Genomic DNA, 26,338 nt, shown 5'->3' on the forward strand with positions numbered 1-26,338 from the left:
TTTTGAAAGTAAAATGTTTAGCTTCCCGCCTAACATCGGATTGTTTACGTGTGTAACAACACAGGCAGCCGACGAATCAGGATATTTGTCCCACCCCTTCAGAGTTTGGTGGTCACCACGGTAACGGCCGCGTTTGACAACAGCAGTAAAAGGTGTTGAAGCGAAAATACACGAAACACGACTGCTGTATTTGAATAAATAAACGCACCGCCTGTCTGTTACATAAGTAAGTCCTGTTTTTTTAAGAGGCTTTAATAAAACTATTTATATGAAGCTTTTAAAGTTATTTCGAATTATTCATATTAATAGTCAACAGTACATGGGTCATTTGCAATTTTTAGCATTCCTAGCGTCGCACATGAGTTTGTAATTTCTCACTTTTATAGTGAATGCGTCAATGAGTCTAACAGAAAGTGACTTTATTAAATTAACTCTATTTTCCTTACATAAAAAAAGAAAAGAGAAAATAATCGCCGTGTTTCTTTCATAACCCTTCCTCTGATGATGCCTTCAGATGTCGCAGTGACTGTCCTCCGACCGTCTGTCGTCCCTCTCGTGAGGAGCAAGGGCTCATCTTTTGCCAGGATGGAGGTGGCTCTGTCTGGGCCACAGACGCTCTCAGAGCCCCTGAGGAGGAGGGCATCTCTACCTCTGAGCCAGCTGGTGGAGGCGACCCAGAGCAGAGGCAACATCCCCAATCATCTGCTGGAGTCAAGTACATATTAACCATGACCTCTGAAATCCTCGATAGAATTCATAATTGTAGTTTTCTGGAAGCAGTGATACTAAGTACTTGATTTTACAATGACAACTTAGGTTGAGATTTCTGTTTATTTATTTATGTATTTCTTGTAGAAATCTATGCTAACCTGAAAAGCAACAGCCTGATCCAAGCAGAGCCCTCTGAGCTTCACTTCAGTGGCTTTGAGCTCGGCAAGGATTATGTAAAAATCCTGGTGAGGAAAGTCCTGCTGTTTTCCTTTACTACTTTCCAAAAAGCAAATGATGTAGCTAAATCACAGGGCAGGTGTTATGTGGTTTTTGTCTCTTTATTTTGGAGTTATTGTAATAGGAATGTACTTGATAAATGTGACATGTGACACCTCATTTGAGCAGGTAGCTTAATATTAATGGTTGTGAAGACACTATATAGATATGATTGAGAAGATAGTGCTCAGATCTCCTCTGTGGATAATTACCACAGCTGTGTCAGGCAGACAATAGAGATGGTGTTGGGTCAAGGCCTCTGGTTGTTTTTGTTGAATTTTGCAGTCAGCACTAACCAGACCTCAGTTTTGGCACCCACCAGAGATGTGGAGTTGCTTTGTGTCTTATTATGCAGTCAAACACAAATGTTTTACTGTAGCTAAAATAAGACTGTTATTATAATGTGAATCATGAGTGGGGACCTACAATGAAATATATGAAGTATATGAGATTTATCATTACCAGTTTCAGTAATAGCAAGCATGTTGCGTCCAAATGAATGCAGACTGTATTTGTTTGACAGTCTGTTATATTTAAATAGGCCAAAATACGTCTAGCAGCTAAAGGATGACAAATACTCTATTTGAAACACTAGTTCAAAAAAGGCATTCTGGCTATTACTGAAGTAGCGATTAAGTGTAAATATGCCTGCAGTGCTTTTCTGTTTTCACCAACCCCCGTTTGTATTTTCCATCAAATTTCTCCCACTTATTGGATGTCACCAAGCTGCCAGCTCAGGGACAAATACAAGTTTGTGATTCATCAATAAAACTTTTTGATTTAAACGCAAACAAAGATTTCAAAGACATTTTTTGGATTTGCAAAGAAAATTTGCAAATCCAAATTTGATTTCAAAGGAAAATGTTTGAATTAATTGGATCCACAAGCAAAAACAAAACTTTAGACTACAAAAAAAATTCTGGGGTTTCTAGTTAAGCTTTTGGATTCACACACAAACATTTATGGCAAACAGAACCTTTGGATTTGTAAACAACAGATTTGCATTAATTAACATTTTTTTTTAATTCAGAGACAACAATGTTTTATTTGAAAACAAAAACTTGGAAGGTTTGGTTTCTTATAAAACCAACTCATTCAAAAACATTTTGAAACATTTTGTTTGCTAATAAAGTTTTTATTTCAAAGGAAAACTTGCAAACAAAACTTTTTTGGATTCACAGACAAATATTTTTGGTTTGAAAACAAAAACATTAGATTTGATTTTGATTACGAAACAAAATATATAGCATCTAATTAAATCTTTGGATTTGAATCAACTTTTTTTCTACAAATAAAACATTTTTAAAACATCGTCAGTACTTTTGCTCTAAAGTTTCTTTTTGATTACAGACATTTTGTGCTTGATTGCATTTTAAAGAAACAGTAACTTCAAACTCAAACAGATTCAATTTGTATTTTCTTTACAAAACATTAAAATAATTTTAAGAATCCTATCGCATCATCAAGTCCTCTCATTTGGTTTCCATTAGGGTAATTTAAAGTGAATGGGGGACTGATTTTACACACTGTGAGCATGGTTGAGCACTGTAAGCACCAGGAATATGGAAATGGCTTTCTCAAGTGCACATTTTAAGTGGAATGAATGATTTTTTTCCTCTCCTCTTCCTCTCCATCAGAAATTAATCAACATCTCATCTGAAGTTATGAATATTCATGTAATTCCCACCCAAACCAAGTACTTCCAAACAACTTATACCAAAAAGGTATTTTTTTTTCATCGTTCCAAATTGCTGACCTGAATATAAGATTATAACTCCACTTGGCCATGAGTGCAATCAGTGTTGTTTCTGATGATTCAGTCTTGTTCCATCTGTTTTCCTTCCAGTATCGACTCATCCCAGGCCTCGCCTACACGCTGAAGGTCGGATTCTGTCCTGATGAGTGGCGTTACTTCTATGACTGCATTCGAGTTCACTGTAAGGTTAGGTTCCAACAGTTTCTGTGCCATTGTGGGCACTCTGTTACTGTTTGGCAGGGAGTCAGCTGCAGTGTGCTAATGCTGTTTGTTTTGTGCTTAAATCGTTCCACCAAAGGCATTAAAGACAAGTTGATTTTTGCAGAATTTACACTGTGACTCCCTGCAGGAGCTAGCTGGTGTAACATGCATCTTATCTTACTTATGGAGTTTAGCAAACATTTAAACAAGCAGGATTTACTCTCTGCTTTAACTTATCTACCTTGATCTTTACTCTGAGAACTGTTTTCATTTTTCTCTGTGCTTCTTTCACACTTCATATCCTCTCTCTTATGTTTTCTCTTGATTTTGTTCATTCAACCTGCCTACACCCTTTCTCAGGGGGAAGATAACCTGTTAATTCCAGTTCATGCTTACCCTGTCATCGATGACCTGCACATCCCTACTCATATCGACCTACCAGCTGTAGCACTCAGACAAAGGTGTGTGTGTGTGTGTGTGCTTCATGTTAGTCTCTATGATGGACTGGTTTATTTTGACCTCACGTCTGCCTGAGGTCTTGCTTGTCTCCTTGTATTCTTCCATGCAGCCAGCCATGATTTCATTCACCCATTGATGTCAAGTCATAAAAAAATAATATCATCTCTGTCTTTCTTTCCTTGTCGCTAGTGTTTGCCATGCTATTCCTCTGAGATGTAGCTGTCCCATTGGCTTTGAGTTTCAAGTGCATATTATTCAACCCAATGAGTCCTTCTCCATCCACCCCCTCACAGGTAACCATTCACTGAATGTTTTCTGTTGTTGACTGGGTTTTTTAACAATACAAAAATCTGAATGTTCAGATTAGAACATATAAGCAGTCTAATCTATTGAACAATTACTAATGGGCTGTAAAGCACCACATCTTGGGCACAGAAGGAGCAAGTCTGCGGGACTGGCTCTCAGTGACGCAAGCTCTTGCAGGTTCTGAAAATTCTGTGTTTAGACAGTCATGCTGACTTCAGATAAAATGTTTCCCAACTTTAAAGCTCTGGCTGAGGAGTTGCAGGTAATTCAGCCTTCTGAGCCTTCAGAAGAAAATCAAGCCAGACTTGTGAAGTTATCAGTCCCAGTTTGGTCTCTCCAATGTAGAGGTCTGGGCATTCCTTGTTGCACTGTACAGCATACACCACGTTGTTAAGTTTGTGTTTTGGAGTTTTGTCTTTCGGGTGAACCAGATTCTGTCTGAGTGTGTTGCTGGGTCTGAAATGAACCGGGATGTCGTGCTTGGAGAAAACCCTCCTGAGTTTCTCTGATACACCGGCTACATAGGGGATGACAATGTTGTTGCGTCTGTCTTTCTTATCCTCCCTCGCTGGTGTCTGATCTCCTTTTCTGTGCCTCTTTGCTGACTTTATAAACGCCCAATTAGGATAACCGCATGTTTTAAGTGCTTCCTTTACATGTGTGTGTTCCTTCTTTTTCCCTTCAGGCTTAGAGGGAACATGTTCTGCCCGGTGGTGTAGGGTCCTAATTACTCCAAGTTTGTGTTCCAGAGGGTGATGGGAGTCAAAGAGGAGGTACTGGTCCGTGTGTGTGGGCTTCCGGTAAACTGTTGAGGTTGCCGTTCTCTTCAATGTGCACAGCGCAGTCCAGGAAAGACAAACAGTCGTCCTTTGTGTCTTCCCTGGTGAACTTGATGTTTTTATCCACAGCGTTAATGTGAGCAGTGAAGGATTCCACTTCTTGTGTTTTGATTTTGACCCAGGTGTCGTCTACATATCTGTACCAGTGGCTGGGTACTCTTCCTTTGAAAGAGCCAAGAGCCTTTCTTTCCACTTCCATCCATCCCATCCCATCCCGTCCTTTTCAAGGTCTTGAAGGCAACCTATAACTTTCTTTTTGTAGCTGCTTGTGGGGTCTCGCTTTAGGGCTTTGTAGGTATCATTGTCACTGAGGAGGGCAGTGATCTTTGTGTGGTAATCCGTTGTGTTTAGGACCACGGTGCACCTTCCCTTATCAGCTGGTAATATAGTGATGTTGTGGTCCTTGCTCAGGGAAGCGACGGCCTTCTTTTCTTGTATTGTGAGGTTAGACGGAGGGACTTTGGCACTGGAGAGGGTGGTTGAGACTTTCATCCTGATTTGCTCTGCTTCTGTCTGTCATAATTTATTAATCCGTATGGCGGTTTCTGTGGCTGTGATGAGGTTTTTTTACATTTATGAAAACAAATGTAAACAATAATGATAAAAACAATCAAAAATGAACACGGTTAAAGGTACTAATAAAAGTTACGGGTAACAGTATGATTATAAATCACATTAGCTAGGCTAACACTTGCAGCTTGTGTCTCAAACAAACATTGAAGATTCAAAGTTCCATAATTCTGTATCCTAGATGAGTTCAACTAGGTGTCAGATATTCACCATTTTGATAATAATGGTAGACTTTTCAAAGAGACGTTCATACTGAAATAAATGTACAACTAGGCTGGCTTTTGTTTAATTTTTCTCCTCTTGTGGATGCAACCCATAATGTGGGTTTCTTCTGGATAATTTATCAAACATGGTTTTGTGTAAATAACATGAGAATGAACTATGTAAATATTTCTTTTGTTAGATTTTTTCTACATTGCCCTGTGAAAAGTGTCCCTAATTAATGAACAGCGGTAAATGTCTGAGTTTTACCGGGAAATAAAAGTGTAGGGAATTACAGTATCATATTTAGGCTAATAGATTAAGGATAAGCCTCAGCAGAAAAAAGCAAGTGTCCTGCACTTCCTCAAAACCTCAGCCCAACGTTGTGCATGCAGTAAGTCACTGCAGGACTTGAAAGATTTCTTCTGCTTCCACACGCTCAGAATGATCAGCATTCATGGTCTGGGAAGCTTCATAACGCAGGGTGAAAAAGCACTTGGATCTCAATCGCAGCTGAGAGAAACAAATGAGTTTCTCCTTTTGGAAATACTTTTGTGTATTTTCTCCTTTACGTTTACGCAAGAAACAGGTCCACTTCTCAACAGAGCTCAGCATTTGTAGTATAACACAACAGCATCTTTTTGGTCATTTGTTATTCTTTTATAGTAAAGTCATTACCGAAGCCTTCTTTGATCAGCCCAGTAGTCAGTCAGACACATTCATTATGTTTCAGAATGTTCATTTGAACTGATGGTAGCATGGATGGTAATGCACTGCAATCACTGTGACATTAAATAGTAGGTCAGCGCAGGTGTTACCAGTGACACAAATGAAAGTTGATTAAGTGATGTGACTGGAACTGTAGTTAGCTTACAGTATTGATTGTTTATTGAGAACTTTTAAAGTAATTTATTGTTTTCACTGCTAATTAACAACAATAATAATACATAATACAATAACCTTAATTCATAATTTCTTCCCTTATGATGGATTGTTTATTCATAAATTTTTAACTCTCAATCCTAAAAAACTACTGGACTATTATTATTATCAGTTTATTGTAAAAGCTCCCTGAAAAGCAGAGAAGACCATGTTTGTCACTATATTTGTCACCAACGAGACAATATTTGTCCTGTGTTGGCTTCATTTTATTGCATCCTTGTTGGAATCCTGCTCCTCACATTCACACACACTCTTGTATCTTTTAAGATTAGACTCAAAACGTTATTTTTTTGATAAAGCTGATAGTTAGGGCTGGATCAGGGTAACTGGAACCAATCCTTAGATGTACTGCTATGGACTCGCACTGCCTGTGGGACTTCGTGTGATGAACTGAGCATTTATTTTCCACTCACCTCCTTTGACATCCCACGTGTTTATATACCACTGCAGCACGTCACTAAATTTTAGCCATCACTCTCCCTTAGTCTGTGTTTTGTCCTGTCTCCCTATGCTCTTTTTTTCCCCCTCACCCGCCACCAGAATGCTGCCCCTCCGTGAGCCTGAATCTGCTAGAGGTTTCTTCCTGTTAAAAGGGTTATTTTCCTTCCCACTCTCATCAAGTGCTTGCTCATAGGGAGTCTTTGATTGTCGGGGTTTTGCCTTGTCATCTTGAAGTAACTAATATTGTGATTTGGAGCTATATAAAGAAATCTCGCACCTGTCCTTTTGTCCAATAGAAAAGTATTGCCCATATCCACGCTGGAGACGACGTCATTATTTTCCTCCTCCGGCACACGAACTGAAATCAGCTGATTGTAGTGCAAGTGCGTAGGAAGAGAAAATGCATGTTTGTTTGATTGTTTTTTTTTTCTTTCTATCCATCTGGTGGGCAGATAACTGAAGAACCTTTGAAACACATTACACCCTATTTGGGCTCAAGGTGGGATTAAATCAGGGATCAGCTCTGAGCTCCTTCTTGTTTGCAGTAGTGATGGACAGATTGACAGATGAGGTCAGGCAGGAGTCTTCATGAACTAAGATGTTTGCAGACAACATTCTGATCTTTAGTGAGAGAAGGGAGCAGGTGGAAGAGAACCTGGAGAGATCGAGGTATGCTCTGGAGAGAAGAGGAATGAAAGTCATTAGAAGCGAGACAGTCTAGATGTGTGGGAATGAGATGGAGACAGGTGTAACAGTGAACCTGCAGAGATCAGAGGTATAGTGAATGTAGACGAGTTTAAATATCTGGGGTCAGTCATCCAAGCAAGCGCACAAGAGAGATAAAGAAGAGAGTGCAGGCTTGGTGGAGTGGGTGGAGACACATATTGGGGGTTATTAACAGCAAGAGTAAAAGGAGAGATTTACAAGTTGGTTGTGAGACCTGCTGTGATGTATGATTTAGAGAAGGTAGCACTGAGAAAAAGGCAAGAGGGTGAACTGGAGGTGGCAGAGTTAAAGATGTTTCATGAAAGATTTTCACTGGGAGTGACCAGACTGCACAGGAAAAGAAATGAGAGCATGAGAGGGACAGCTAAGGTTGAGCGTTTTTTGGAGACACAGTTGGAGAGGCAAGGCTCAGATGGTTTGGACATGTGCGGATAGTGGACAAAAGATACTGAACATGGAACAACAAAGCAGGAGGAAAAGAGGAAGACCACAGAGAAGATCATGGATGTAGCGAAGAAGAACGCGAGGACAGGGTGAGATGGAGGCAGATGATCTGCTATGGCGAGCCCTGAGAAGAAGCTGAAAGAAGAAGATTCAAATTTTAACTATTTATTCAGAAGCTATGGAAACACTTAAAAAAAAATAATTTAACTGTCCAGTGCTCTTAGCTAAAAAATCAACAAGTGCAAGTGTTAAGTTCACTTATTTTGTTTGTAAGACCTGTCTAATGTTATGTAGCTGGCTTTCTGCAGTAGAAAGCCTTAATGCAGTCACCTGTGGTTGTAAATCACTGACCTAGGTTAGCCAAACACATAGCTCCATTATTAATATTTGTTTTCTCCCTCTTCCAGGTGTGATACCAGCCAAAGGTGAGGCAAAGATAACTGTGACCTTTTGTCCACTCCAGTTTGAGACTTCTCAAATCACCTTTCAGCTGGTCATTTCACAGTTCAACACCAAGCCTTACCTGTGTACCATCACTGGGAGCTGTGCACCGCACATAGCTCTCAGGTAAAATTTCACAACTGAGTAGAAATACAGTGTTGTGTTAGAATGTTTTTACAGATGAACAGTTTGACTAATCAAAATGTCAGTTTTACTTAGCTGTTGGTGTTTTGTTCCTTTCACAGTCATGTTTTACTCTATTACTCTCAGTTGCTGTCTTACTGTCCTATCATGTGCTTTTGCTCATAACAGCTGTGATCCTCAGCCTAAGTACAACCTCAAATTCAAAAACACCGGGATCTCATTTATGCTATCAATGTACACTATGTAACAAATTGAAGTCTTTCCACCAGTGCTTTATTGTTTTCACGAGCATCCGGCATCCTGAATGATAGCTTGGTGAAGTTTGCTGTTTTATGGTAAAAAACAGTTCTCAGCTTGTGGGAGTAAGTTTACCGCTGAACCACATGGGAGTGAAAACATCCCCCAAAATATCTGGGGACAATAACTAACTGGGTTCAGAGAAAATGGGCACATGTGCAGATCAGAGGTTTTTCAGCTGATATTAATTTGGTTCCCATGAGAAAGAGGGTGCTATCCATCACACAGCAGTAGCTCCTGACTCCATCCCCTGCACTGTCTGGTGTTATCTTGGCCAAAAGTTAATAATTCATGAAAATAGCTTGGTAGCTGCTGCAGTGATATAAGGATGGATACAGCTCCCAATGGATGTTTAGCATATAAAACACTCTCCCTCTGTTTGTTGTTCCTCACGGTGGAACCAAATAAAAGATGATAGATATGCAATGGAAAGATTAAGGAATATATGCTAGAGCCAATGTTTATCCAGCTCGAACCAATGTCTGACATGTGCTTGTTACTGTGTTCTCTGCCTGACTTCTCTGACATAGAGGCTGCTCATAATACAAACAGTGACTTGAGTGATTTTGCTTCTGTGTTGCAGAACGTCATCAGTCTGATGTGATGCTTGGTAATAAATCTAGTGCTTCTTTGTGACCGAATGTTCAACTCTTGTTAACTCCTTTTTAGCCGAAGGTTGCAGAGTCAACTCAACTGTGATTTAAAGCTGTAGTTGGCTAGTTCTCTGTCTTGGACTGCATTGCTAAATTAATAGCCATTTTGAATTAACTGTTTTTAATTGTAATTATTAGGCCCTGACTCCCAGCTACCCTGACACCGTGTATTCTCTCTCTGTTCATATATCATTTGATAAATACTCAGAGTCTAGAGCCATTCCTACTCTGCTGAAATAACTATTTCTGGAACATTCGTAAAGGGATACCTTGACAGCTAGCTTCTTCTGATTGAAACCCATCTGTTTAGAAATGATCCAAACAACAACTTCAATGTTTCATCCACTACTTGGGGGCTAGGTTTGCAAAGTTTGCTTTTCTATCCACTAATTAGCCATTTTAGCAGTTTATAGATTGCTTTTAGCTAACCATTTATCCACTGTTTTAAACAGTTTCAGTTTTAGTCAATTCGTTACTATTTCAACACTTTCCCATGTTTTTTGTTTTGTTAATTATTTCAAAAAATGATATGAAATTTTTTCACTATTTCAGCTAATTATTTCAACAATAACACCATTACTGTGTTAAACACAGCTCATTTTCTGCTTAATTTGAAATCGTTCTCTTTTACTAGGGGTGACCTTTTAGTGTGAGATTATTACAAAAATGTAAGTTGTGCTTACTTTAACAGTGAGCTAATTAGCAAGTATTGAATCAGTTTTGGTATACTAATATATATACATTTTTTCACTTTTTTCCCTTCCATCTTTCTGTTAGTGAACTGGAAAAAAAGTTCAGTTATGAAAGTGCAGTGACTGTGAAACACAAAGGAGCCTCACCTTCTACCCTAGTGCTTCCTCGAAGTAAATCCAAATACAGGGCAAATAAGGAGGCTGACAAGTCAAAGGTATGGCCAACCGATGGTCTGACTGATTAACTCACTAAACTTTCATAATCCTGTTTAGTTATATTTCGACAGGTTAATTTCCCTGACTCAAAAGCAATGAAATATTTTAATAGTTTTTTTTTTACATAAAAATTATCTTTTCTGTAAAACTGTATCTGCAGTACCTCTGTTTTGGGAACTCTGCTGGGAAAACAGTAGCAAGTAGTAGCAAGACCCTAGCATAGACACACCAGGCATCAATAAGAGCAAATATGATAAGACAGACAGAGCTTGAATAGGAAACACATGGGTTGGAGGTGGGTTGCAAAGTGGTTTGCAGAGTTAGGATGTTTAGAAGGGCATCAGATGGGATTAAGATCAGCTGATTTTCTGGGATGGCATCTTGACTTTATGACTTTTCTTAACTAATGCTACTCTTTTTCCTGTCCTATAGGCAATCAGGGATCCAACTAATGTGAAGTTTAAATTGCCAGTAGATGTCTGTACTCCTGCAGGGGTGGCAAAGATGCTGATCAAAGACTCTAATAAACTCAGCTCTAAAGACTTGAAGCAAGGTAGATGCAACCGAGTGTTTTTACTCTTGACGCTGATATGCATGTCAACATTGTTGGCATATCAAATCAATCACCTCTGTTCAGTTTTTGTTGAATTACATGCATGCATGTCTCTTTTCTGTTTGTGCAACCTTCACTTCAGCCATGTCCTCTGGCAGCATGATAGCACGGCAAAATAAGCAGATAAAAGAAGCCCTGTTCATGAAAAAGGTTCAACAAGACATGAAGGAGGAGCAAACAAATCACCTCAAATGGTAGGTTTGATTAAATATTAAAACTCAACCAAAGTTACTGAATGTTTAATAGATGTGTTTACTTTATGCACCCCCTTTGACTCAGGCAAGTCCATCTGGGTATGGACCCCATGTCAGAGCATGCAACAAGACAGATACTGGAGGAGAGAGAGATTGCTCAGCATGAATATATGGTAAGTTATTTCAGCTCGTGTGGATGTAAAGAAACACTGTGCTCATTGATACTCACTGAAACCAGAGGGCTTGGCTAATACACATTTTCCACCAACACAGTGGAAATAACCTCTAAAAAGTTCTAAAAAGGTATCAGGGTACAGCGGCACCAGGTGTAAAGCCATCAACACTGTGTTGATGGACAAGAGGTCAAAGTCTGACACTTACATGTCCCTTTGCTAGACTAAACTGTCACATTTGGGGGGCCCCACAACAATGTGTGGGTACTATACTTTGTTATTCTGAGACATGAGAAATTTGTGGGGGGAGAAATGTAAACAAAGAGTGTTGTATTAGGCTGTTGCGTAATGTTTCCTGAGAATTATGGACATCTTGACCAACCATAAACAAAAAGTGAATCAGAAAAATGTTGAACAGAAGAAGACATAAAAGTGTAGGCCCTGAGTTGTTTGAGTTCTTTTCCTGTGTTTTCTGAGAGGTGTTGGAGATGGTGACAGTTTGCTGTGTCTGCATTCGAAAGGGAAGATTAAAAAAAAAACTTTATAAAGAATTCAGAAAGTGTATTTAATCATTCCTTATCTGACCATCTTTGATTTCTTAACTTTATATACACCGTGTAAACTGGAAAGTTCTTTATATCTACAGCCCTTACTGATAAAAGTTTGACCTTCCATTAAATGGAGTTTTAATGCATGAAAAATATTTCTTGCTGAAATAACTGATGGGAGCCCAACTCACAGGATCATAGAAGCTACTGAGTCTTTGCCCCATGGGCTTGATGATGGCGGTACATAATTCATGGGAGGCTGTAAAGCGGTGAACTACATAGTGGTGCATATAGATTTTCAGATATCCCCATAATAAAGCCAAACTCTTTTCATCACACCAACACACCAGCATGTACATGTAATTCCTATCATACATAGTGAATATAATAACATATTGAAAGAAAAAAATACACAGGACACAGGAGGACACAGACCTTGGGAGGATGGAAATGAGTCCTAGTTGGACAGTACTATCTTGCAGGGTAATTTTGATTCACCAAGTCCTCTCTTCTTGGTCAAGGTATTGGTTTTAGTAGAACACATTTTTTCTGTTTTCATGTAAGACCTTGGAGACATACTCAAATGTGCTGATAGCTCATCAGTGCGTTCCATATTCATACCGTTCACAGTACCTTATTCAGATGTAGAATTATTGGATCCACAGTGGGGTTTTGACCCTTTACATAAAAACCCTCTTGACTGTATGATTGATTTTTATTAAGTCGCCATGGAAATAGTGCAGAGTCAGCCAAACTAATGTCAGTTTTGAAATATGAGTCTCTCTATGTCCTCAGAAAGGTTGTTTGAATAGTTATCAGATCTCTCACAGACACTTAACAGCACTTCCTCCCCATCTCCTTTCCACCTGCACACTTTATAATGCAAATACACACATGCACACAAACACACAAAGTGTCCTCTGCCATACTCTTTCTGTTTTACAGCCTTGTATCACCACACTTTGTGATTTTATGGGAACTCTGTTGTTTTTATTATACTGCCACCTGTCATCATCTAATGTTGGCCCTCTGTGGAGTCTTGACTGGAGGCCAAAGAAATCTGTTTGTCTATTTGCTTCAGAGTTATGTAGTTTTATAGCTTTGCAACATTAATTTTTGCAACGTTATTTTTTCCTCAGCCAGGCTGTGATGGTTAAGTTTACGATTCTGAGAATTAAGCCATCAACCTTTTTTTCCTCTTTAGCCAAAGAGGTTCCAAGTTTTCCTTACAGAGGATATAGATGTTGGAATGTTTGTTTTCCAGTGGCCCTGCAACAGCTATCACTGCCACAGCTTTCCAAAAATAGATAAAATATATTTTTATTCCTTTTTATTCCAGTCAAATTGCAAATCATTTAAAGCCTTATTCACAGCTGTTCACTGAGCATCTCAGAGAGGCCAGATCTTTCACCACTGTAACAGAGTGGGTGTGATCAAATAGTGCAAAAATTAGGAATAATGTCTCAGTGCAAAGTTGTACTGAGATTGCATAGATTTTTTTTTTAATTTTGTCATCTACGCTACATAATATCATTAACCAGTATTAAATGGCTTTAATCTACACGCCTTGAGGCAGCATTATAAATAGACATGATTCTGAAGAGGAGCACCTCTGAAGAGCACTGACAGTGAACACAGTTCACAAATACAAACTCAAACTCTGCCAACTTCACTGGACTTCCCACCTCATTTAGGATGGACACAGCAGTTCTTTTGAAATTTGTTTTTCACATGCGCCAAGTTAGCTGGGTTAAGAGGACCATGCAGCATTAACCTATGCTGCCATCCACGTCGTGTCGTAGTGAATTAAGCCCCTGCTTGTTTCAGAAAAACCAAGCCAAATTTTCCACATCCGAGTTCAAAATTGGCCCGATTGCTGTCCAGAGCTTCCACTAAACATTTGGAGTTTTATGAAATACTCCAAAGAGCACAAAGGAAGTTTCCAAAACTGGACCAGTTTTTCTTTTATTTTCCAAACCACTTAAAGTGTTGCTGTGAACACAAAAGAAAACAAAAGAATTTGTGAATGATTTGCAAATGATTGCATTATGTATTTTATTTATATTTGAAATGGCATCAAATTGTTTTGGGAGGGGGGTGGATTCATACGATCTTTTACTGTACAGTAATTGACTGTTTTATAGGTGAAAAGGGGAGCTGTAGGGCAAGAAGAAACCTTTGCTGCTGGACCACCTAAAATGTTTTCAAGACGAGTGCTTTGTGAAGTAGGACAGGTATGTGGTTAACTTAGTTTTTTTCAATTCAATTCAATTCAATTTTATTTATATAGCGCCAAATCACAACAAAAGTCGCCTCAAGGCGCTTCATAGATACAGAGAAAAACCCAACAATCATATGACCCCCTATGAGCAAGCACTTTTTTTTGCTAAGATCCCCACAAGGAGCTCACCTTAATGGGAAAAGGCGCCGGCATGGTTTTTCCTTATGGTAAATGGTAAATGGACTGGTTCTTTTATAGCGCTTTTTACTCTGAGCACTCAAACCACTTTACACAACTAATTCATTCACCCAATCACACCCATTCACTCAAGCACTTTTTCTAAACTGTTTAGTGCTTACTGTCTAACATTCACACTCACACTCCGATGAACATATCGTAGAGCAACATGGGGTTAGTATCTTGGCCAAGGATATTTAGCATGGAGACTGGTGGAGCCTGGGATCGAACCACCAACCTTCCGGTTAGTAGCTGACCTGCTCTACCTTATGTGGGTGAACTTCTGGAACTTTTTCAACACGACTCAGTAAAGTCTCAGGCAGCACAATGTGCCTCCACAGGAAATTCTGAAGCTTAAGTCGCTGAATTGAAAAACTGCTGCATGATGATCTTTAATTAATACTAAGTATATTCTGTCTTAGTGAATGTGTGGATATGCTTCTACCAAGTACCAGAAGATCTTTTATTCTTTGTACAAGAGCAGTTTCACGCACAAAAGAAAAAAAAGAATCAGTTGCTCATAGCTCATTTCCAGTTTAATCCAATCTAATATTGACTTATTAGTATTCCACTTTCTTTTGTCATTTAAATACTCCTAGCAGAGGCCTAATAAAATTAAACTTTATGCTTTTTTCATGTACACTAAATGTGCAGTTAACTGTCGAACACGAGCAAGTGAGATTTAACAATGAATGTGTTTCTAACCTGTTCCAGGCCCCTGAGGGAGTCCCGGCTTTCCAGTTTTACACCACTTTTCAGTGGGAACTGAGACGAAGAGTTCTCAGACTGTTCCAGCAGGCAGCTCACAAGGTACAGTCATCCATATACTGCAAAGTCTCTGAGGTACATGAGCAAGTACACACATCCATGAGCATTTGCTCAATGCATCGTTCACATACACATCCCTCAGGGGAGGGCTGTTACACCAGCGCCTGTCCCTTTTGTTTAGCTATGTGTAGCTCAAATGTATCTTCTTTACAGTATAGTCAGTTTTCCTGTGTGAGGTGCGTCACAGTAAAAGTAAAGAAATGTAGTATTGTCCACTCTATGACCTTGATGTTCTTCTTTAGCTACTGCTATGCTGACTTGGTGGTATGTTTTGGGTCGTCATGCTGGAAGAACAATCCAAGGGCCATCGTTCAGTTTCTGGGCCAAATCCTGACTGATGGCAACCCATTCTTTCATAATCAGTGCTTGGAGTTTGTCACAATTAGAGGGTTTTTGTTTGTCCACCTGCCTCTTGAGGATTGACCACAAGTTCTCAATCTGATTAAGGCCTGGGGAGTTTCCTGGCCCTGGACCCAACATTTCAATGTTTTGTTCCCCAAGTCTTCACTTTGACCTTATGGCATGGTGCTCCGTCATGCTGTTCTTCAACAAAATGTTCTTGGATGGTTGAAAGAAGCTGCTGTTGGAGGATGTTTTGGTGCCATTCTTTATTCATGGCTGTGTTCTTTGGCAAAATTGTGATTGAGTCCACTCTTTTGGATTAGCAGCAGCACCCCACATGAATGGTCTCAGGATGCTGTTGGCATGAGACAGGACTGATGGTAGCGCTCACCTTTTCTTCTCCGGACAATCCTTTTTCCAAATGCCCCAAACAATCGGAAAGGGGCTTCATCAGAGAAAATGACTTTACCCCGGTCCTTAGCAGTCCACTCACTGTACCTTTTGCACAATATCAGTCTGTCCCTAATATTTTTTTGGGAAAGAAGTGGCTTCTTTGCTGCCCTTCTTGAACCCTGGTCATCTTCCAAAAGTCTTCACCTCACTGTGTTTGCAGATGCACTCAAACCTGCATGCTGCCATTCTTGAGCAAGCTTTGATCCCACAACTGAATCATCTTTAGGAGACCGTTCTGGCCCTTTCTGGACTCTCTTGAGCACCCTGATGCCTTCTTCACAGCAATTGAACCTCTATCTTGATGATCCGATAAATGGTTGATGTAGCTGAAATCTTAGTAGCAACAACATCCTTGCCTGTGAAGCCCTTTTTATGCAGCGCAATGATGGCTGCACGTGTTTTCTTGCAGGTAACCATGGTTAACAGGAAGAACAATGATTTCAAGCATCACCTTCATTTTAACGATTCCAGTCTGCTATTCTAACTCAATCACCACGACATAATAATCTCCAGCCTTGTTCTCGCCAACATTTTCACCTGTGTTAACGAGAAGATTATTGAAATGATCTCAGCAGGTCCTTTTATGGCAGCGATGAAATGCAGTGGAAATGGGTTTTATGGGATTAAGTTCCTTTTCATGGCAGGGAAGGACTTTGCAATTCATCTGATCACTCTTCATAACATTCTGGAGTATATGCAAATTGCCATCATAAAAACTGAAGCAGGAAACTTTCTCAAAACCAATATTTGTGTCATTCTGAAAACCTTTGGCCACGACTGTAGGGGCTCAAATACTTATTTCACTCATTGACATTTAATTCAATTTCTGACTTTTAATGTGTTTTTTCTGGACTTTTGTTGATATTCTGTCACTCCCCATTAAAATGAAACTACCAAAATCAGGTTCATTCGTTGGAAGTGTTGATACTTACAAATTCAGCAGGGAGTCAAATAATTATCTCCTCCAATGTACCCACTGCTCCTTCTTTGTCCTCTTCCCAATGCTCCCCCTCCAGGGCTCATTATTGAATAAGAGAAAAACCAAAGGGCTTAAATGTCAAAAAATAATTAGAATTGGAGTGAACCTGAAATCTCTGTCTGACATGTCTCCTGAAATCACAAGTGTGAGTGAGAAGCTTTAGCAAAGCAGTAGCACCCTGCACCACCCTCGTCTCTCCCTTCCAGGTTGTGATTCGACGTCGCATGAACCGGAGACTGGCTTCTTTGAAGAAACTGGCAGACAGTATGAAGAACCTGCCCTTGGCACAGAAAGGTTTTCATTATCCTATGATCTCCTCATTCAGAAATAATCTCATTATCCGATGGCAGTAAGGCACGCTTTATTGAATTTATTCCTTGAGGAAAAAATGAAATGATTATGAGGCTCATAACACATATGCAAGTGTCTGGAACAGAGTTCTGAATGTGAACACTGAAAATTGCAACAAGTCTGGAGAAATTAACTTTTATTTATTCTTTTTTTACATGTCACCTCCTCACGTTTGCTTTAGCTGATAAAGAGAAGACATGCGACCTAAAAGTGTCTGCAGACAAAGTCTTTCCATCTTCATCCCCCTTTTTCTCTAATGAAGATGACCCCCTGGTGAGTACCGTGCACAACTGGTAGTGGAAAATAAAGACTTAACACAGATTTTGAACTGTTCTTGTCCAGTGTTGTGTAAATTAATGTAATCATTAGCAAAAAGTGTGTGGTAATTTATTTCGAATCAGTTTACCTTTCAACCTAACTGGGAGATGACACCCAAAAGACAAGAAACCACTGACAAGTGGGCACTAGCTAGTGTCCTGCACTCGAAACAATTTTCATCCATTATTTCCTGTGAAAGACGTCCTTGATCAAACCGTGGAAATCAATGAGGACGCTCACTTTCCCGTACTTTGATTAAATCTTTCATTTCCTACATGCCCCACAGAGAGAGAGAGAGAGATGGGGTAGCCTCTGTGTTCACTGGAACAAATAATGCCATTTGGTCTCCTTCATATTTCTAGGCTAACATTAATTTGCCTGAACTACCGGTGGATACTCTTGATGTGACTGTGACATCGCACATTCCTTTCTTCAAGCTACAGGTAGTTATTTACATCATACACAGCACTTTCAGATCAACAAATTTCACCCAGCAGCAGTGTTGATAAGGAGTAACATAACCATAAACCAGTATAGACCGTATATATAGATTAAACTGGAGCTCTTTCTAACCTTTCTAGCTTTTGAACAAATGTGTTTGGTGACCCTGTGGAGGGCTCAGACACCTAATTTTCACCTTCACCACCGTCAGCGATGCCAAATGCCTCATACAAAATGTCAAATTACTATTAGTCAAGTCAAGTCAAGTCAACTTTATTTGTCAATTCTGCCACATGTACAGGACATACAGAGAATAGAAATTTCGTTACTCTCAAACCTCTCTATTAATACTGTCATGTATGAGAGCATTTGCCTGTAAAACAGTGCTTTACTTTTCAAACTGGGATATATTTTTCTGAATACTCCTAGAATTATGAATGTAAAATTTTGACCTATAATTATTTTTATTGTTGTTGTACTATTTTATAGTGAAGCGAACATGTAAAGTGCATAAAGTGCAAAAGTCTTATTTGTTCGCTAGAAAGATGGGAAATAAGTGCAACAATTTATTGAAACACGCAAACATAAATTAAAATGTAAATACATGTAATATGAACACCTGTTGTCTTCAGCAAAGTCTGAGCTTTCTAAGGAAATTTCTTCAAGTGTTAACAAGCAAACCAAAAACATTGCTCTGAAAATGGTCGGGTACAGGGACTGTACTGAAAACAAGTGAAAAAGCAGCCAGTTTCCAAAGAAAAATTCAGAAAGAGCTTCAAAAAGCCCAAAGAACTATTGATCAAGACCACTTAATAAAAGACAAGTGCTCACCTAGAGTAGCTTGTACCACGCTTCAAAATAATGCACTTCCTCTGACACAGGTGACGAGTACTGTTAACACAAAATGTGACAGTGTAAAAAACTACATTTTATGTTATCTGGGTCATATTCTGCTTACCTTATAAAAAATCTCATCCTTTGAGTGTTTGACTTTTGAAGCTAGAGTGGATTAACAACCACTGTAGCATCATAAAAATTAAAATTAATCGACCTAGGTAGTGATAGAAGTATGATTTCCAGCGGAAACCATATTTTGGAGCAAATTTTACAACTGTTTTGTCTCAATAACCGCTGAGATTAGAGTTCATTGACAAAATGCTTCATTAACTAGGATGGCTATAGAGAGACAGCGCCTCTAAATGGATTGTGATGGTAATAATGGGGTCATAGGGACTCCTTGTCCTTGTTGATGTTATGTTGTAACCATGCTTTCTGTTGATATTATGCAGGTCCCTCTGCACTATAAGCTTATGGGCTACCAGGCTGTGTCAGCTTGGGAGGCATTTAACTCTTATATTCCCATGACTTTGGCTAGGCCACTGCGTACTGGAGCTCCGGTAACTAAGCACCACATGTTTATTTATAATATATCAGCTATGTATTTATCCACTTATTTGCTTTAAAAATTCTCCTTTTTTTAGGACAAGCTGGAACCCAACAGAGCTCATTTTCCCATGACAGAGGACACCACAGCAGGAGAGCAGCATGATGAACAAGACAAAGATGCAGAAACAAAGGATGATTCCAGTCTCTCTTTCTGCGCCCCTGAAAATCTGCTCAGACCTTTTCCAGCAAACCCACTGAGAATCTTTGTAAGGCAGTATTAATCAGGTGCAAAATAGAGGTGCTTTTCTATTTATGATGAATGTTATTATTATTATGTTTCAGAACCCAGCTCCGGGACTTCAGACCTTTAAAACACCCCCTAAATATTTGGAGAGTGATTTGGAGTTTCATCTCTGCCCTCTGCCCAGGTAAGTTATTCTCACCTTTATGATCAATTTATTTCTACGAAACGTCAAACAGCTCATTCTGCTTTCAGGTATACGGTCCCTGAGAGCACATTGTGTGGCATAAGGACCCAAACGCCACACACTCAGAAGAAGTTTCTCAAATGCAAGGTAATTTCCCCCTCATTGTGCAGTTCACGAGTTTCTTTCAGATAATTTTTGTGTCCCATATAGAACATGTCTTCGGAGATTTTTGGTAAAGCATGTTAAATAAACTTGTTCTTACATATTGAGCTTTATACACCATGTCTCATTCACAAACCACTATTTTCTATGTCTAAGTAGAAAAGTATCTTGCCCAAAGATATGTTTGCATGCAGAATGGAGCAGCTAGGGATCAAACCACCAACCTTCCAATTAGTAGATGCACTGCTTTCCCTACTGAGCCATAGCCATCCCACAAAACATAGAAAGTGCTTTTCACTTGTAGTTGATCTATCAAAAACGGCTCCCGTTTTCTGTCTGAAAATTGACATGTCCAGTGTAGCTCAGTGTGATCCCACCAAATCAGCTGATGACTCAGCTCTTACCCTTCCTTCTACTCATCCAAGTGGAGGATTTTACGTAGGCAACACTGTTTAAGCTGCTGTAGCCATGAGCAACAGTTGCTGTAAATCTGCAAGCCACTTTGCAACCCATCTACATCGCAGCTCCTACTGTCACGCTGGATCTGACCTAATCAATATCATATCTGCTGTCAGTGATGCCTGATCTGCTGTGTACTGGGCCTGGCTCCTGCTCTCTCCACCTCTGGCTTTACACATATGCACACTGAAGGGCGGACAGGTCCCAGCACAGAGCCATGCCACCAAAAATAAATTACTGCAAATGGGAAAATCAATCATCTTCTGACTATAGTGGTCCTGACCGAAATGTTTCTTTTTTTCATGATTTATAACAGCAAGTGATCCCTGGGGTTATGAAGTGGAAAAATTTGGATTCTATCACCTTGAAAAGTCTTTCAAACCAGGCCGCACTCACCAGTGACTGTGCTCCACGCAGGTTGGTCAGAAATATTTTGTCCTCTTTGCTTTACAACGTGAGCTGTGTGTTGAGAAGAGTTCAATCTGGCCGCTGACACGAGTGAATCAAAACCTGCAGATGAACTTTTCCACTACATCACTGTTTATGAGATGTGTCGGGTCACATTTTTCTTCTTATCTGCTAAACTAGGCGGCAAAAAATGACTTCATACCAAGAGCAGATACCCAAAAGTTAAAGAGAAGGTTCTCATGTTCTCAATAAGAGTGTCCAACTAGAACAGTGTCGGTTCATAAGTTTGTTTATGGTACTTGTTTACAGAGGAGAAAGTGGCTCTTGTCCATTTCCTATGTGAAAGAATTTGAACTTTTGACCCACTCGCTGCCAGACCACTTGAAAGACAGCGTTTTCACAAACTACATCAATATATTTTTAAAAAAGACAAGTTACATAAGCCACAGACTCATATTGGTAGTTAATAGTTACCTACTCGGATATAATCCTCTTTCTGCAGTTTGGGATTCACTCTATCATCTCAGTATTCCAGAAACACGACTTCTCACTATCTTCCAAAATAAATATGTCATGTCACATCCACACTGCTTCCAGCTCCTGCCAGGATGCAGGATGTCAAACTCTCCACTTGTAATCGAGATAGCGGAGTTCCTTTTACACGCAAAGAGTTGGAGAAGATGGTTGTACAGTATGTAGGTATTGAAGCACTTATGATTTTGGAGTTAAAATGCTGGGCGCCATTTCCAGCTTTATAAAACAAAGTGCTGTTATTTTAAAACTGTCCATTTAACCAGATAGTTGAGAATAGTATTTTGATCAAATCAGAGGTTCTAAACGCTGGTGGGGAGAAAAGCCCAACTCAAATCTTCTTTTTCACTTAGCTCTAGTGTAAATAGCCAGATTTAGGGGTTTTTACAGCTGCGGTTATCCATTATTTTTACTTATTTTGAGGTAAAATCTGAGTGTCTATCTGTAAAGATAGAAAGCTTCTTCTGATTCTAAATGTTTTCTCCTTTGCTATGTATATCTGTGTGCGCATGGAATCTAGGTCATACAGTATGGAGGCTTCCCTCACGCTGCAAAATAATGATTTATTCAATCCTCAGTCTAAATGGGCAGTGAATAAATGATGATATTTTTCATGTAGTGTATTAGTGAACACAGCATTGGGCTGTCCTGTTCTATTTGTGGTGGGCTGTGTGCTTCTGTCTGCGCCCTGTCATAACTGATACCAATCAGGTGTGCAAAACACTCTGTGTGTCTGACCTTTCTCAAGCCTATACCGCCATGTGCATTGTAATTTGTCTAGCATGAGAGAGTTTCTTGTTTAAAACCAATTTAAGTACCAAAGTGAACATTGGAAAGCTAATGAAGCAGCACTCCTCAAGAGATCCGAAGTCATCTCAAGTCTTTGTTTGACAAGATGCCTGCATAATCTGGGCAACCACAGTTCACGTGGTGCATTTGGGAATGTGTGGGTTTGAATCTCTGCTGCAACTCTGTCTTTTTACCTTTCTGCCTGCTATCCTTTTTTTCCCTCACATGCCTTGTGCTGCGCAATTAGAGCCAAAGGAAAATATTTACTTCATACTTGTCAGTACCTACCTACCTGAAAAGTGTAGATATATAATTGTCTGTGAAGGTTCTCAGTCATCCAGGTCATCGTAGTCAAAGGAGCTTGCAAAGAAAAGCGTCTGGACTTCTTTAAGTTGCTTGAAGACGTTTCACCTCTCATCCGAGAAGCTTCTTCAGTTCTAAGGTCAAATGGTGGAGAGTCCCAGATATAAACCTAGTGGGAGTATCCCCCCACAGAGGGACAAAAGGACCCCCTGATGATCCTCTAATCGCCTGAGCCAAGGTATGAAACTGGGCATGGGTCCCAATCAGCCAGAGTTTCGGGTGAGCTCATTGTGAAACCTGGCCCCACCTTATCATGCGAATTCCTGAGGTCAGATGGCCCAGGATGTGAGTGGGCGTTAAGGCGTCTGGGAAGGGATCTCAAAACTGGATTATAGATGGCAGAGAGTTGGTGTTGTAAACCCCCGCCTCTGTTCAAAGATGGTCGCTCACAGTGGACATAGATGGCTTCTTTCACTCCTCTTTCAAACCATCTGTCCTTTCTGTCCAAAATGTGAACATTGGCATCCTCGAAAGAGTGTCCTTTATCCTTAAGATGCAGATGGACTGCTGAGTTTTGTCCTGTGGAGGTGGCTCTTCTGTGTTGTGCCATGCGCTTGTGAAGTGGCTGTTTGGTCTCTCCAATGTAGAGGTCTGGGCATTCCTCGCTGCACTGTACAGCATACACCACATTGTTAAGTCTGTGTTTTGGCGTTTTGTCTTTCGGGTGAACCAGTTTCAATAATGCATGAGAGTAACTACCTCTTACAAAGTGTAGTATTAAGTATTTATACAGAGTAAGTGCCAGGTTAACACACATTACAGTTAGCTAATTATCCTACGCTCGATAATGTTAACATATGTAACATGAACAGTAATAGGAACACAAAAAATGCAGATACAGTCCACAACTACTGGGTGTAAATATGTAGTACTAATCATATATTTATATGCATTCAGTACTAGATGTAACACATTTTACATCTAGCTAAAAAGGCTATCTAACTAGCCTTGGCTTGCTAATCTTTAACCAAAATCTTATTTCACAAAAACATAAATGCAACCCAGGCCAGGTCACAGAGTCTTTATTTGTACATCCTTTGCCCCATCATTACAAAGTTGCTCTTTAATATTTTTAAGGAATCCCTTGTTATTCTGTGGTATCACTAACATTTGGCTTATCAGTGTTCTTTTTTTTTGCCCCTAAGTGGTTTCAGCTTTCACTAAGGAGCACCTTTATCAAACATGTTTGAACTGAGATATGAAACCACCTTAAGCACTCCTTTCATCTCAGTGAGACTGAGGAGCTATCTGAAAATTATCTCAATTCATCTGATGCACGGTGGTCCAGCTCTTCAGGGGAAAAAGCGCTGTATGTGTGTGTTTCCTGTATAGATCTGTCAACTACAACACAGAGATACTTCCACTCACCGCAGCTTCTCCTCTCGCCAACCTCCCTGATGATGATGTGGCCCCGCTAATGGACACACTGTAAGTAGATGAGGAACTATATTGATCTTTGTGCTGGGAGCTTCTTTTTTTATGGGTCTCATGGGAAAGTGCTCCTTTGATTATTTCACTGTGTGTGTGTAACCTCATGCAGGTGTGAAGGCTCAGGAGTCCAACTGACACCCGAGATGATCAGAGCAGAATTCTTGTGTGGAGAAGTTCTCGTCTCCATTAGCAACCTCGACGCAGGAAAGACAACCGTGTAAGTGTAGGGATCGTGAGCGTGCAGCAAAGCTAAAAGATTACTCATACATACAGTCTGGAAGAGATTCAAGAGATAGTTTATGGCATGATGAATGGATGTTTACATGAAGGAAGCCCTTCACAAGCAATAAAAGGGATGAATGCTCCTTTGCACACACATAGATATTTTGGAAAAGACAAAACACATGTTTAGTTTGAAGAGGGGAAGTTGTCAGGATATACCAACCATTAAGTTAATAGATTGAATCAGTTCGTGTACCTAAAGTTTGTTCCAGCAAAAGCTTCCTGGGAGCTGGGAGTTTTTTTTAAGTGTTGTCATAGCAACGAAACTGATCTTTAATCTATTCAGCTTATAATCACATTAGATGTAATATATTGTAGCAAATATGTTCTTATATCACTGGTCTATGCTGATAGCGCCATTTCTCAAAATTTAATTTAGAGGCCAAAAAATATTTGTTTAGGTTTTCAGGATTTTATGAAAAACATAAACACATTAAATAAAATAAAATATATATATATTTTAAATAGTGATGATTAATGAGGTAATAATGATACTGTTAATACTACTGAGTAGGGCCCAACTAATATAGGAATAGGATTAGCCCAGTAGCGATACTGATATTTGATTATATGAGAATAGCAAATATAAACAAAAGCCAACCTACTAGTGAACAGCTTTTTTTTTTTTAATCATACAATTAAAATGAATGGTAATGCTTGAGTTGTTTAAACATTACAATATTAAACATTTTAACACCTGTAGATGGAAAAAAATCGTATTTTGGAAACTTATTAGCATATGCTAGAAATCATATGGGTTTTCTTTTTTGGGTTTCACCAGTTGTAAAAGAAATTTAACAATTTGCTCAGTACCATTTGCCTCAGTCTTATAATGGATTTATTCGTGCTATCTCTCCTTTTGTTAATCTTTTTACAGATTTACTCAGTGCAAAATTGATGTGACATAATTGATAACTATTCACATTTTAAAAAGGCAGCTGATATGTTTTTGTTTTTTAAGCTTTAATTTAGTTTTTATCATTTCTCATCATTTTTAAGGTTTTTTCTAAATTGTCGTTGAGAAATTAGGAACGATACGTGTTGTACTCGCTACTACAGCTGCTCTTCTTCCATCTGTAAAGTTAAATTGTTCTGTCCCAGGCACCAGAGGCAGCATCACATTGAGGCGACCTACAGGTCTGAGTTTAACCAGATGGGAAAAAGAGTGATGACTAGACTGAAGCAACTTGGAGTCACTGACAGAACTTCTCATTTACCTGAAGAAGACCGTGAAAAGCCGAAGCCTGTGCACACACATCCTATACACTCACATGAGTAAACACCACTGCAAGACTACAGATAAGCATTATACCCATCCTACTCACTCATACAACACTCTCCTTTGTTGGCCCTGACATGTCTTTGAAATAAAACCTGGTTACTTTCCCACCCACTCATAAGCCTCCTTTCTACCCACTCAAAATTACCAGTGAGCTCCCCTACTGTGCTTTTACAAAGCCTGAAAATTTGTTATCCCTCCACCTACTCAGATTCATATATAAGCATGGCTGCATTTTACACACCATTACCTACATTAAATGAAATATGATCGTTCTGCATTTTATATTTGAATTCTTTTGTAAAAGTTTATTACAATTAAATCTTATTATGTTATCCACCAACATATAATGCTTGATGTTTGACCACTGACTCTGACTCTGTGTATTTTCCATGTTCCTGCTGTAACATGACATTTAGATTGAGCCTGCACTGATTAGAGTCAGCTATTTGTCTGATGTGTAGCTACCTGAAGAAGAGATATTATTTCTGTATTTATTAGGAACATCAGTTCAACATATATATTTTTGTGGCTCTTAAAGAATAGATGCTTAGGTCAGTAATTAGTTACCAAAACAGCTGACTGGCTGTGAACTCACTGGGTTGGAGTCCAGTTCATACGTGTTCTCCGACCCCTAGAGGGAGCTCCAACTCTATGAGTGTTATAAGGGTCTCCACATTTATTTGTCCTTCAGTGAGTATGCTCGCTTGTAATGACTCTGCTGTAGAGAAATACAGTAGAAGTGCAGTATATGAACTTGTTTTACAGACATGCAAAAAAAGGGTCAGATTTTTTTGACATGGGGTT

At 39.4% G+C, this 26,338-nt stretch overlaps 1 protein-coding gene across 3 annotated transcripts; it reads left to right on the plus strand.

The window, feature by feature from the left end:
* Window positions 1-103: 103 nt before the first annotated feature.
* Window positions 104-25,869, plus strand: cfap221 (cilia and flagella associated protein 221). 3 transcript variants are annotated; one of them, XM_004552589.3, is made up of 25 exons: window positions 104-226; window positions 515-715; window positions 856-956; window positions 2,625-2,711; window positions 2,834-2,929; window positions 3,305-3,405; window positions 3,593-3,696; window positions 8,280-8,439; window positions 10,185-10,314; window positions 10,748-10,868; window positions 11,011-11,122; window positions 11,208-11,295; window positions 13,988-14,077; window positions 15,016-15,111; window positions 17,110-17,197; window positions 17,436-17,527; window positions 17,935-18,015; window positions 19,303-19,410; window positions 19,495-19,665; window positions 19,742-19,827; window positions 19,896-19,974; window positions 20,765-20,865; window positions 23,872-23,967; window positions 24,080-24,187; window positions 25,354-25,869. In XM_004552589.3, exons 2-25 carry the CDS (start codon window positions 586-588, stop codon window positions 25,529-25,531), a joined length of 2,604 nt encoding a protein of 867 aa, XP_004552646.3. In that variant the 5' UTR covers window positions 104-226; window positions 515-585; the 3' UTR covers window positions 25,532-25,869. The 3 variants fall into 3 exon arrangements, with proteins under 3 accessions (XP_004552646.3, XP_004552647.3, XP_076736620.1); XM_004552590.3 differs by lacking the exon at window positions 13,988-14,077; XM_076880505.1 differs by lacking the exons at window positions 104-226; window positions 856-956 and having other exon boundaries at window positions 579-715.
* Window positions 25,870-26,338: the final 469 nt, after the last annotated feature.

This window comes from Maylandia zebra, linkage group LG23, assembly GCF_041146795.1.
Source record: "Maylandia zebra isolate NMK-2024a linkage group LG23, Mzebra_GT3a, whole genome shotgun sequence".
Classification (NCBI taxonomy): domain Eukaryota; kingdom Metazoa; phylum Chordata; class Actinopteri; order Cichliformes; family Cichlidae; genus Maylandia; species Maylandia zebra.

Bases quoted from the DNA above. Each gene is read 5' to 3' on its own strand.
- cfap221 (XM_004552589.3), top strand. From the start codon at position 586: ATGGAGGTGGCTCTGTCTGGGCCACAGACGCTCTCAGAGCCCCTGAGG. The intron at 2,930-3,304 runs GTTAGGTTCCAA...ACCCTTTCTCAG, and splicing joins GCATTCGAGTTCACTGTAAG to GGGGAAGATAACCTGTTAAT. The intron at 3,697-8,279 runs GTAACCATTCAC...TCCCTCTTCCAG, and splicing joins CTCCATCCACCCCCTCACAG to GTGTGATACCAGCCAAAGGT.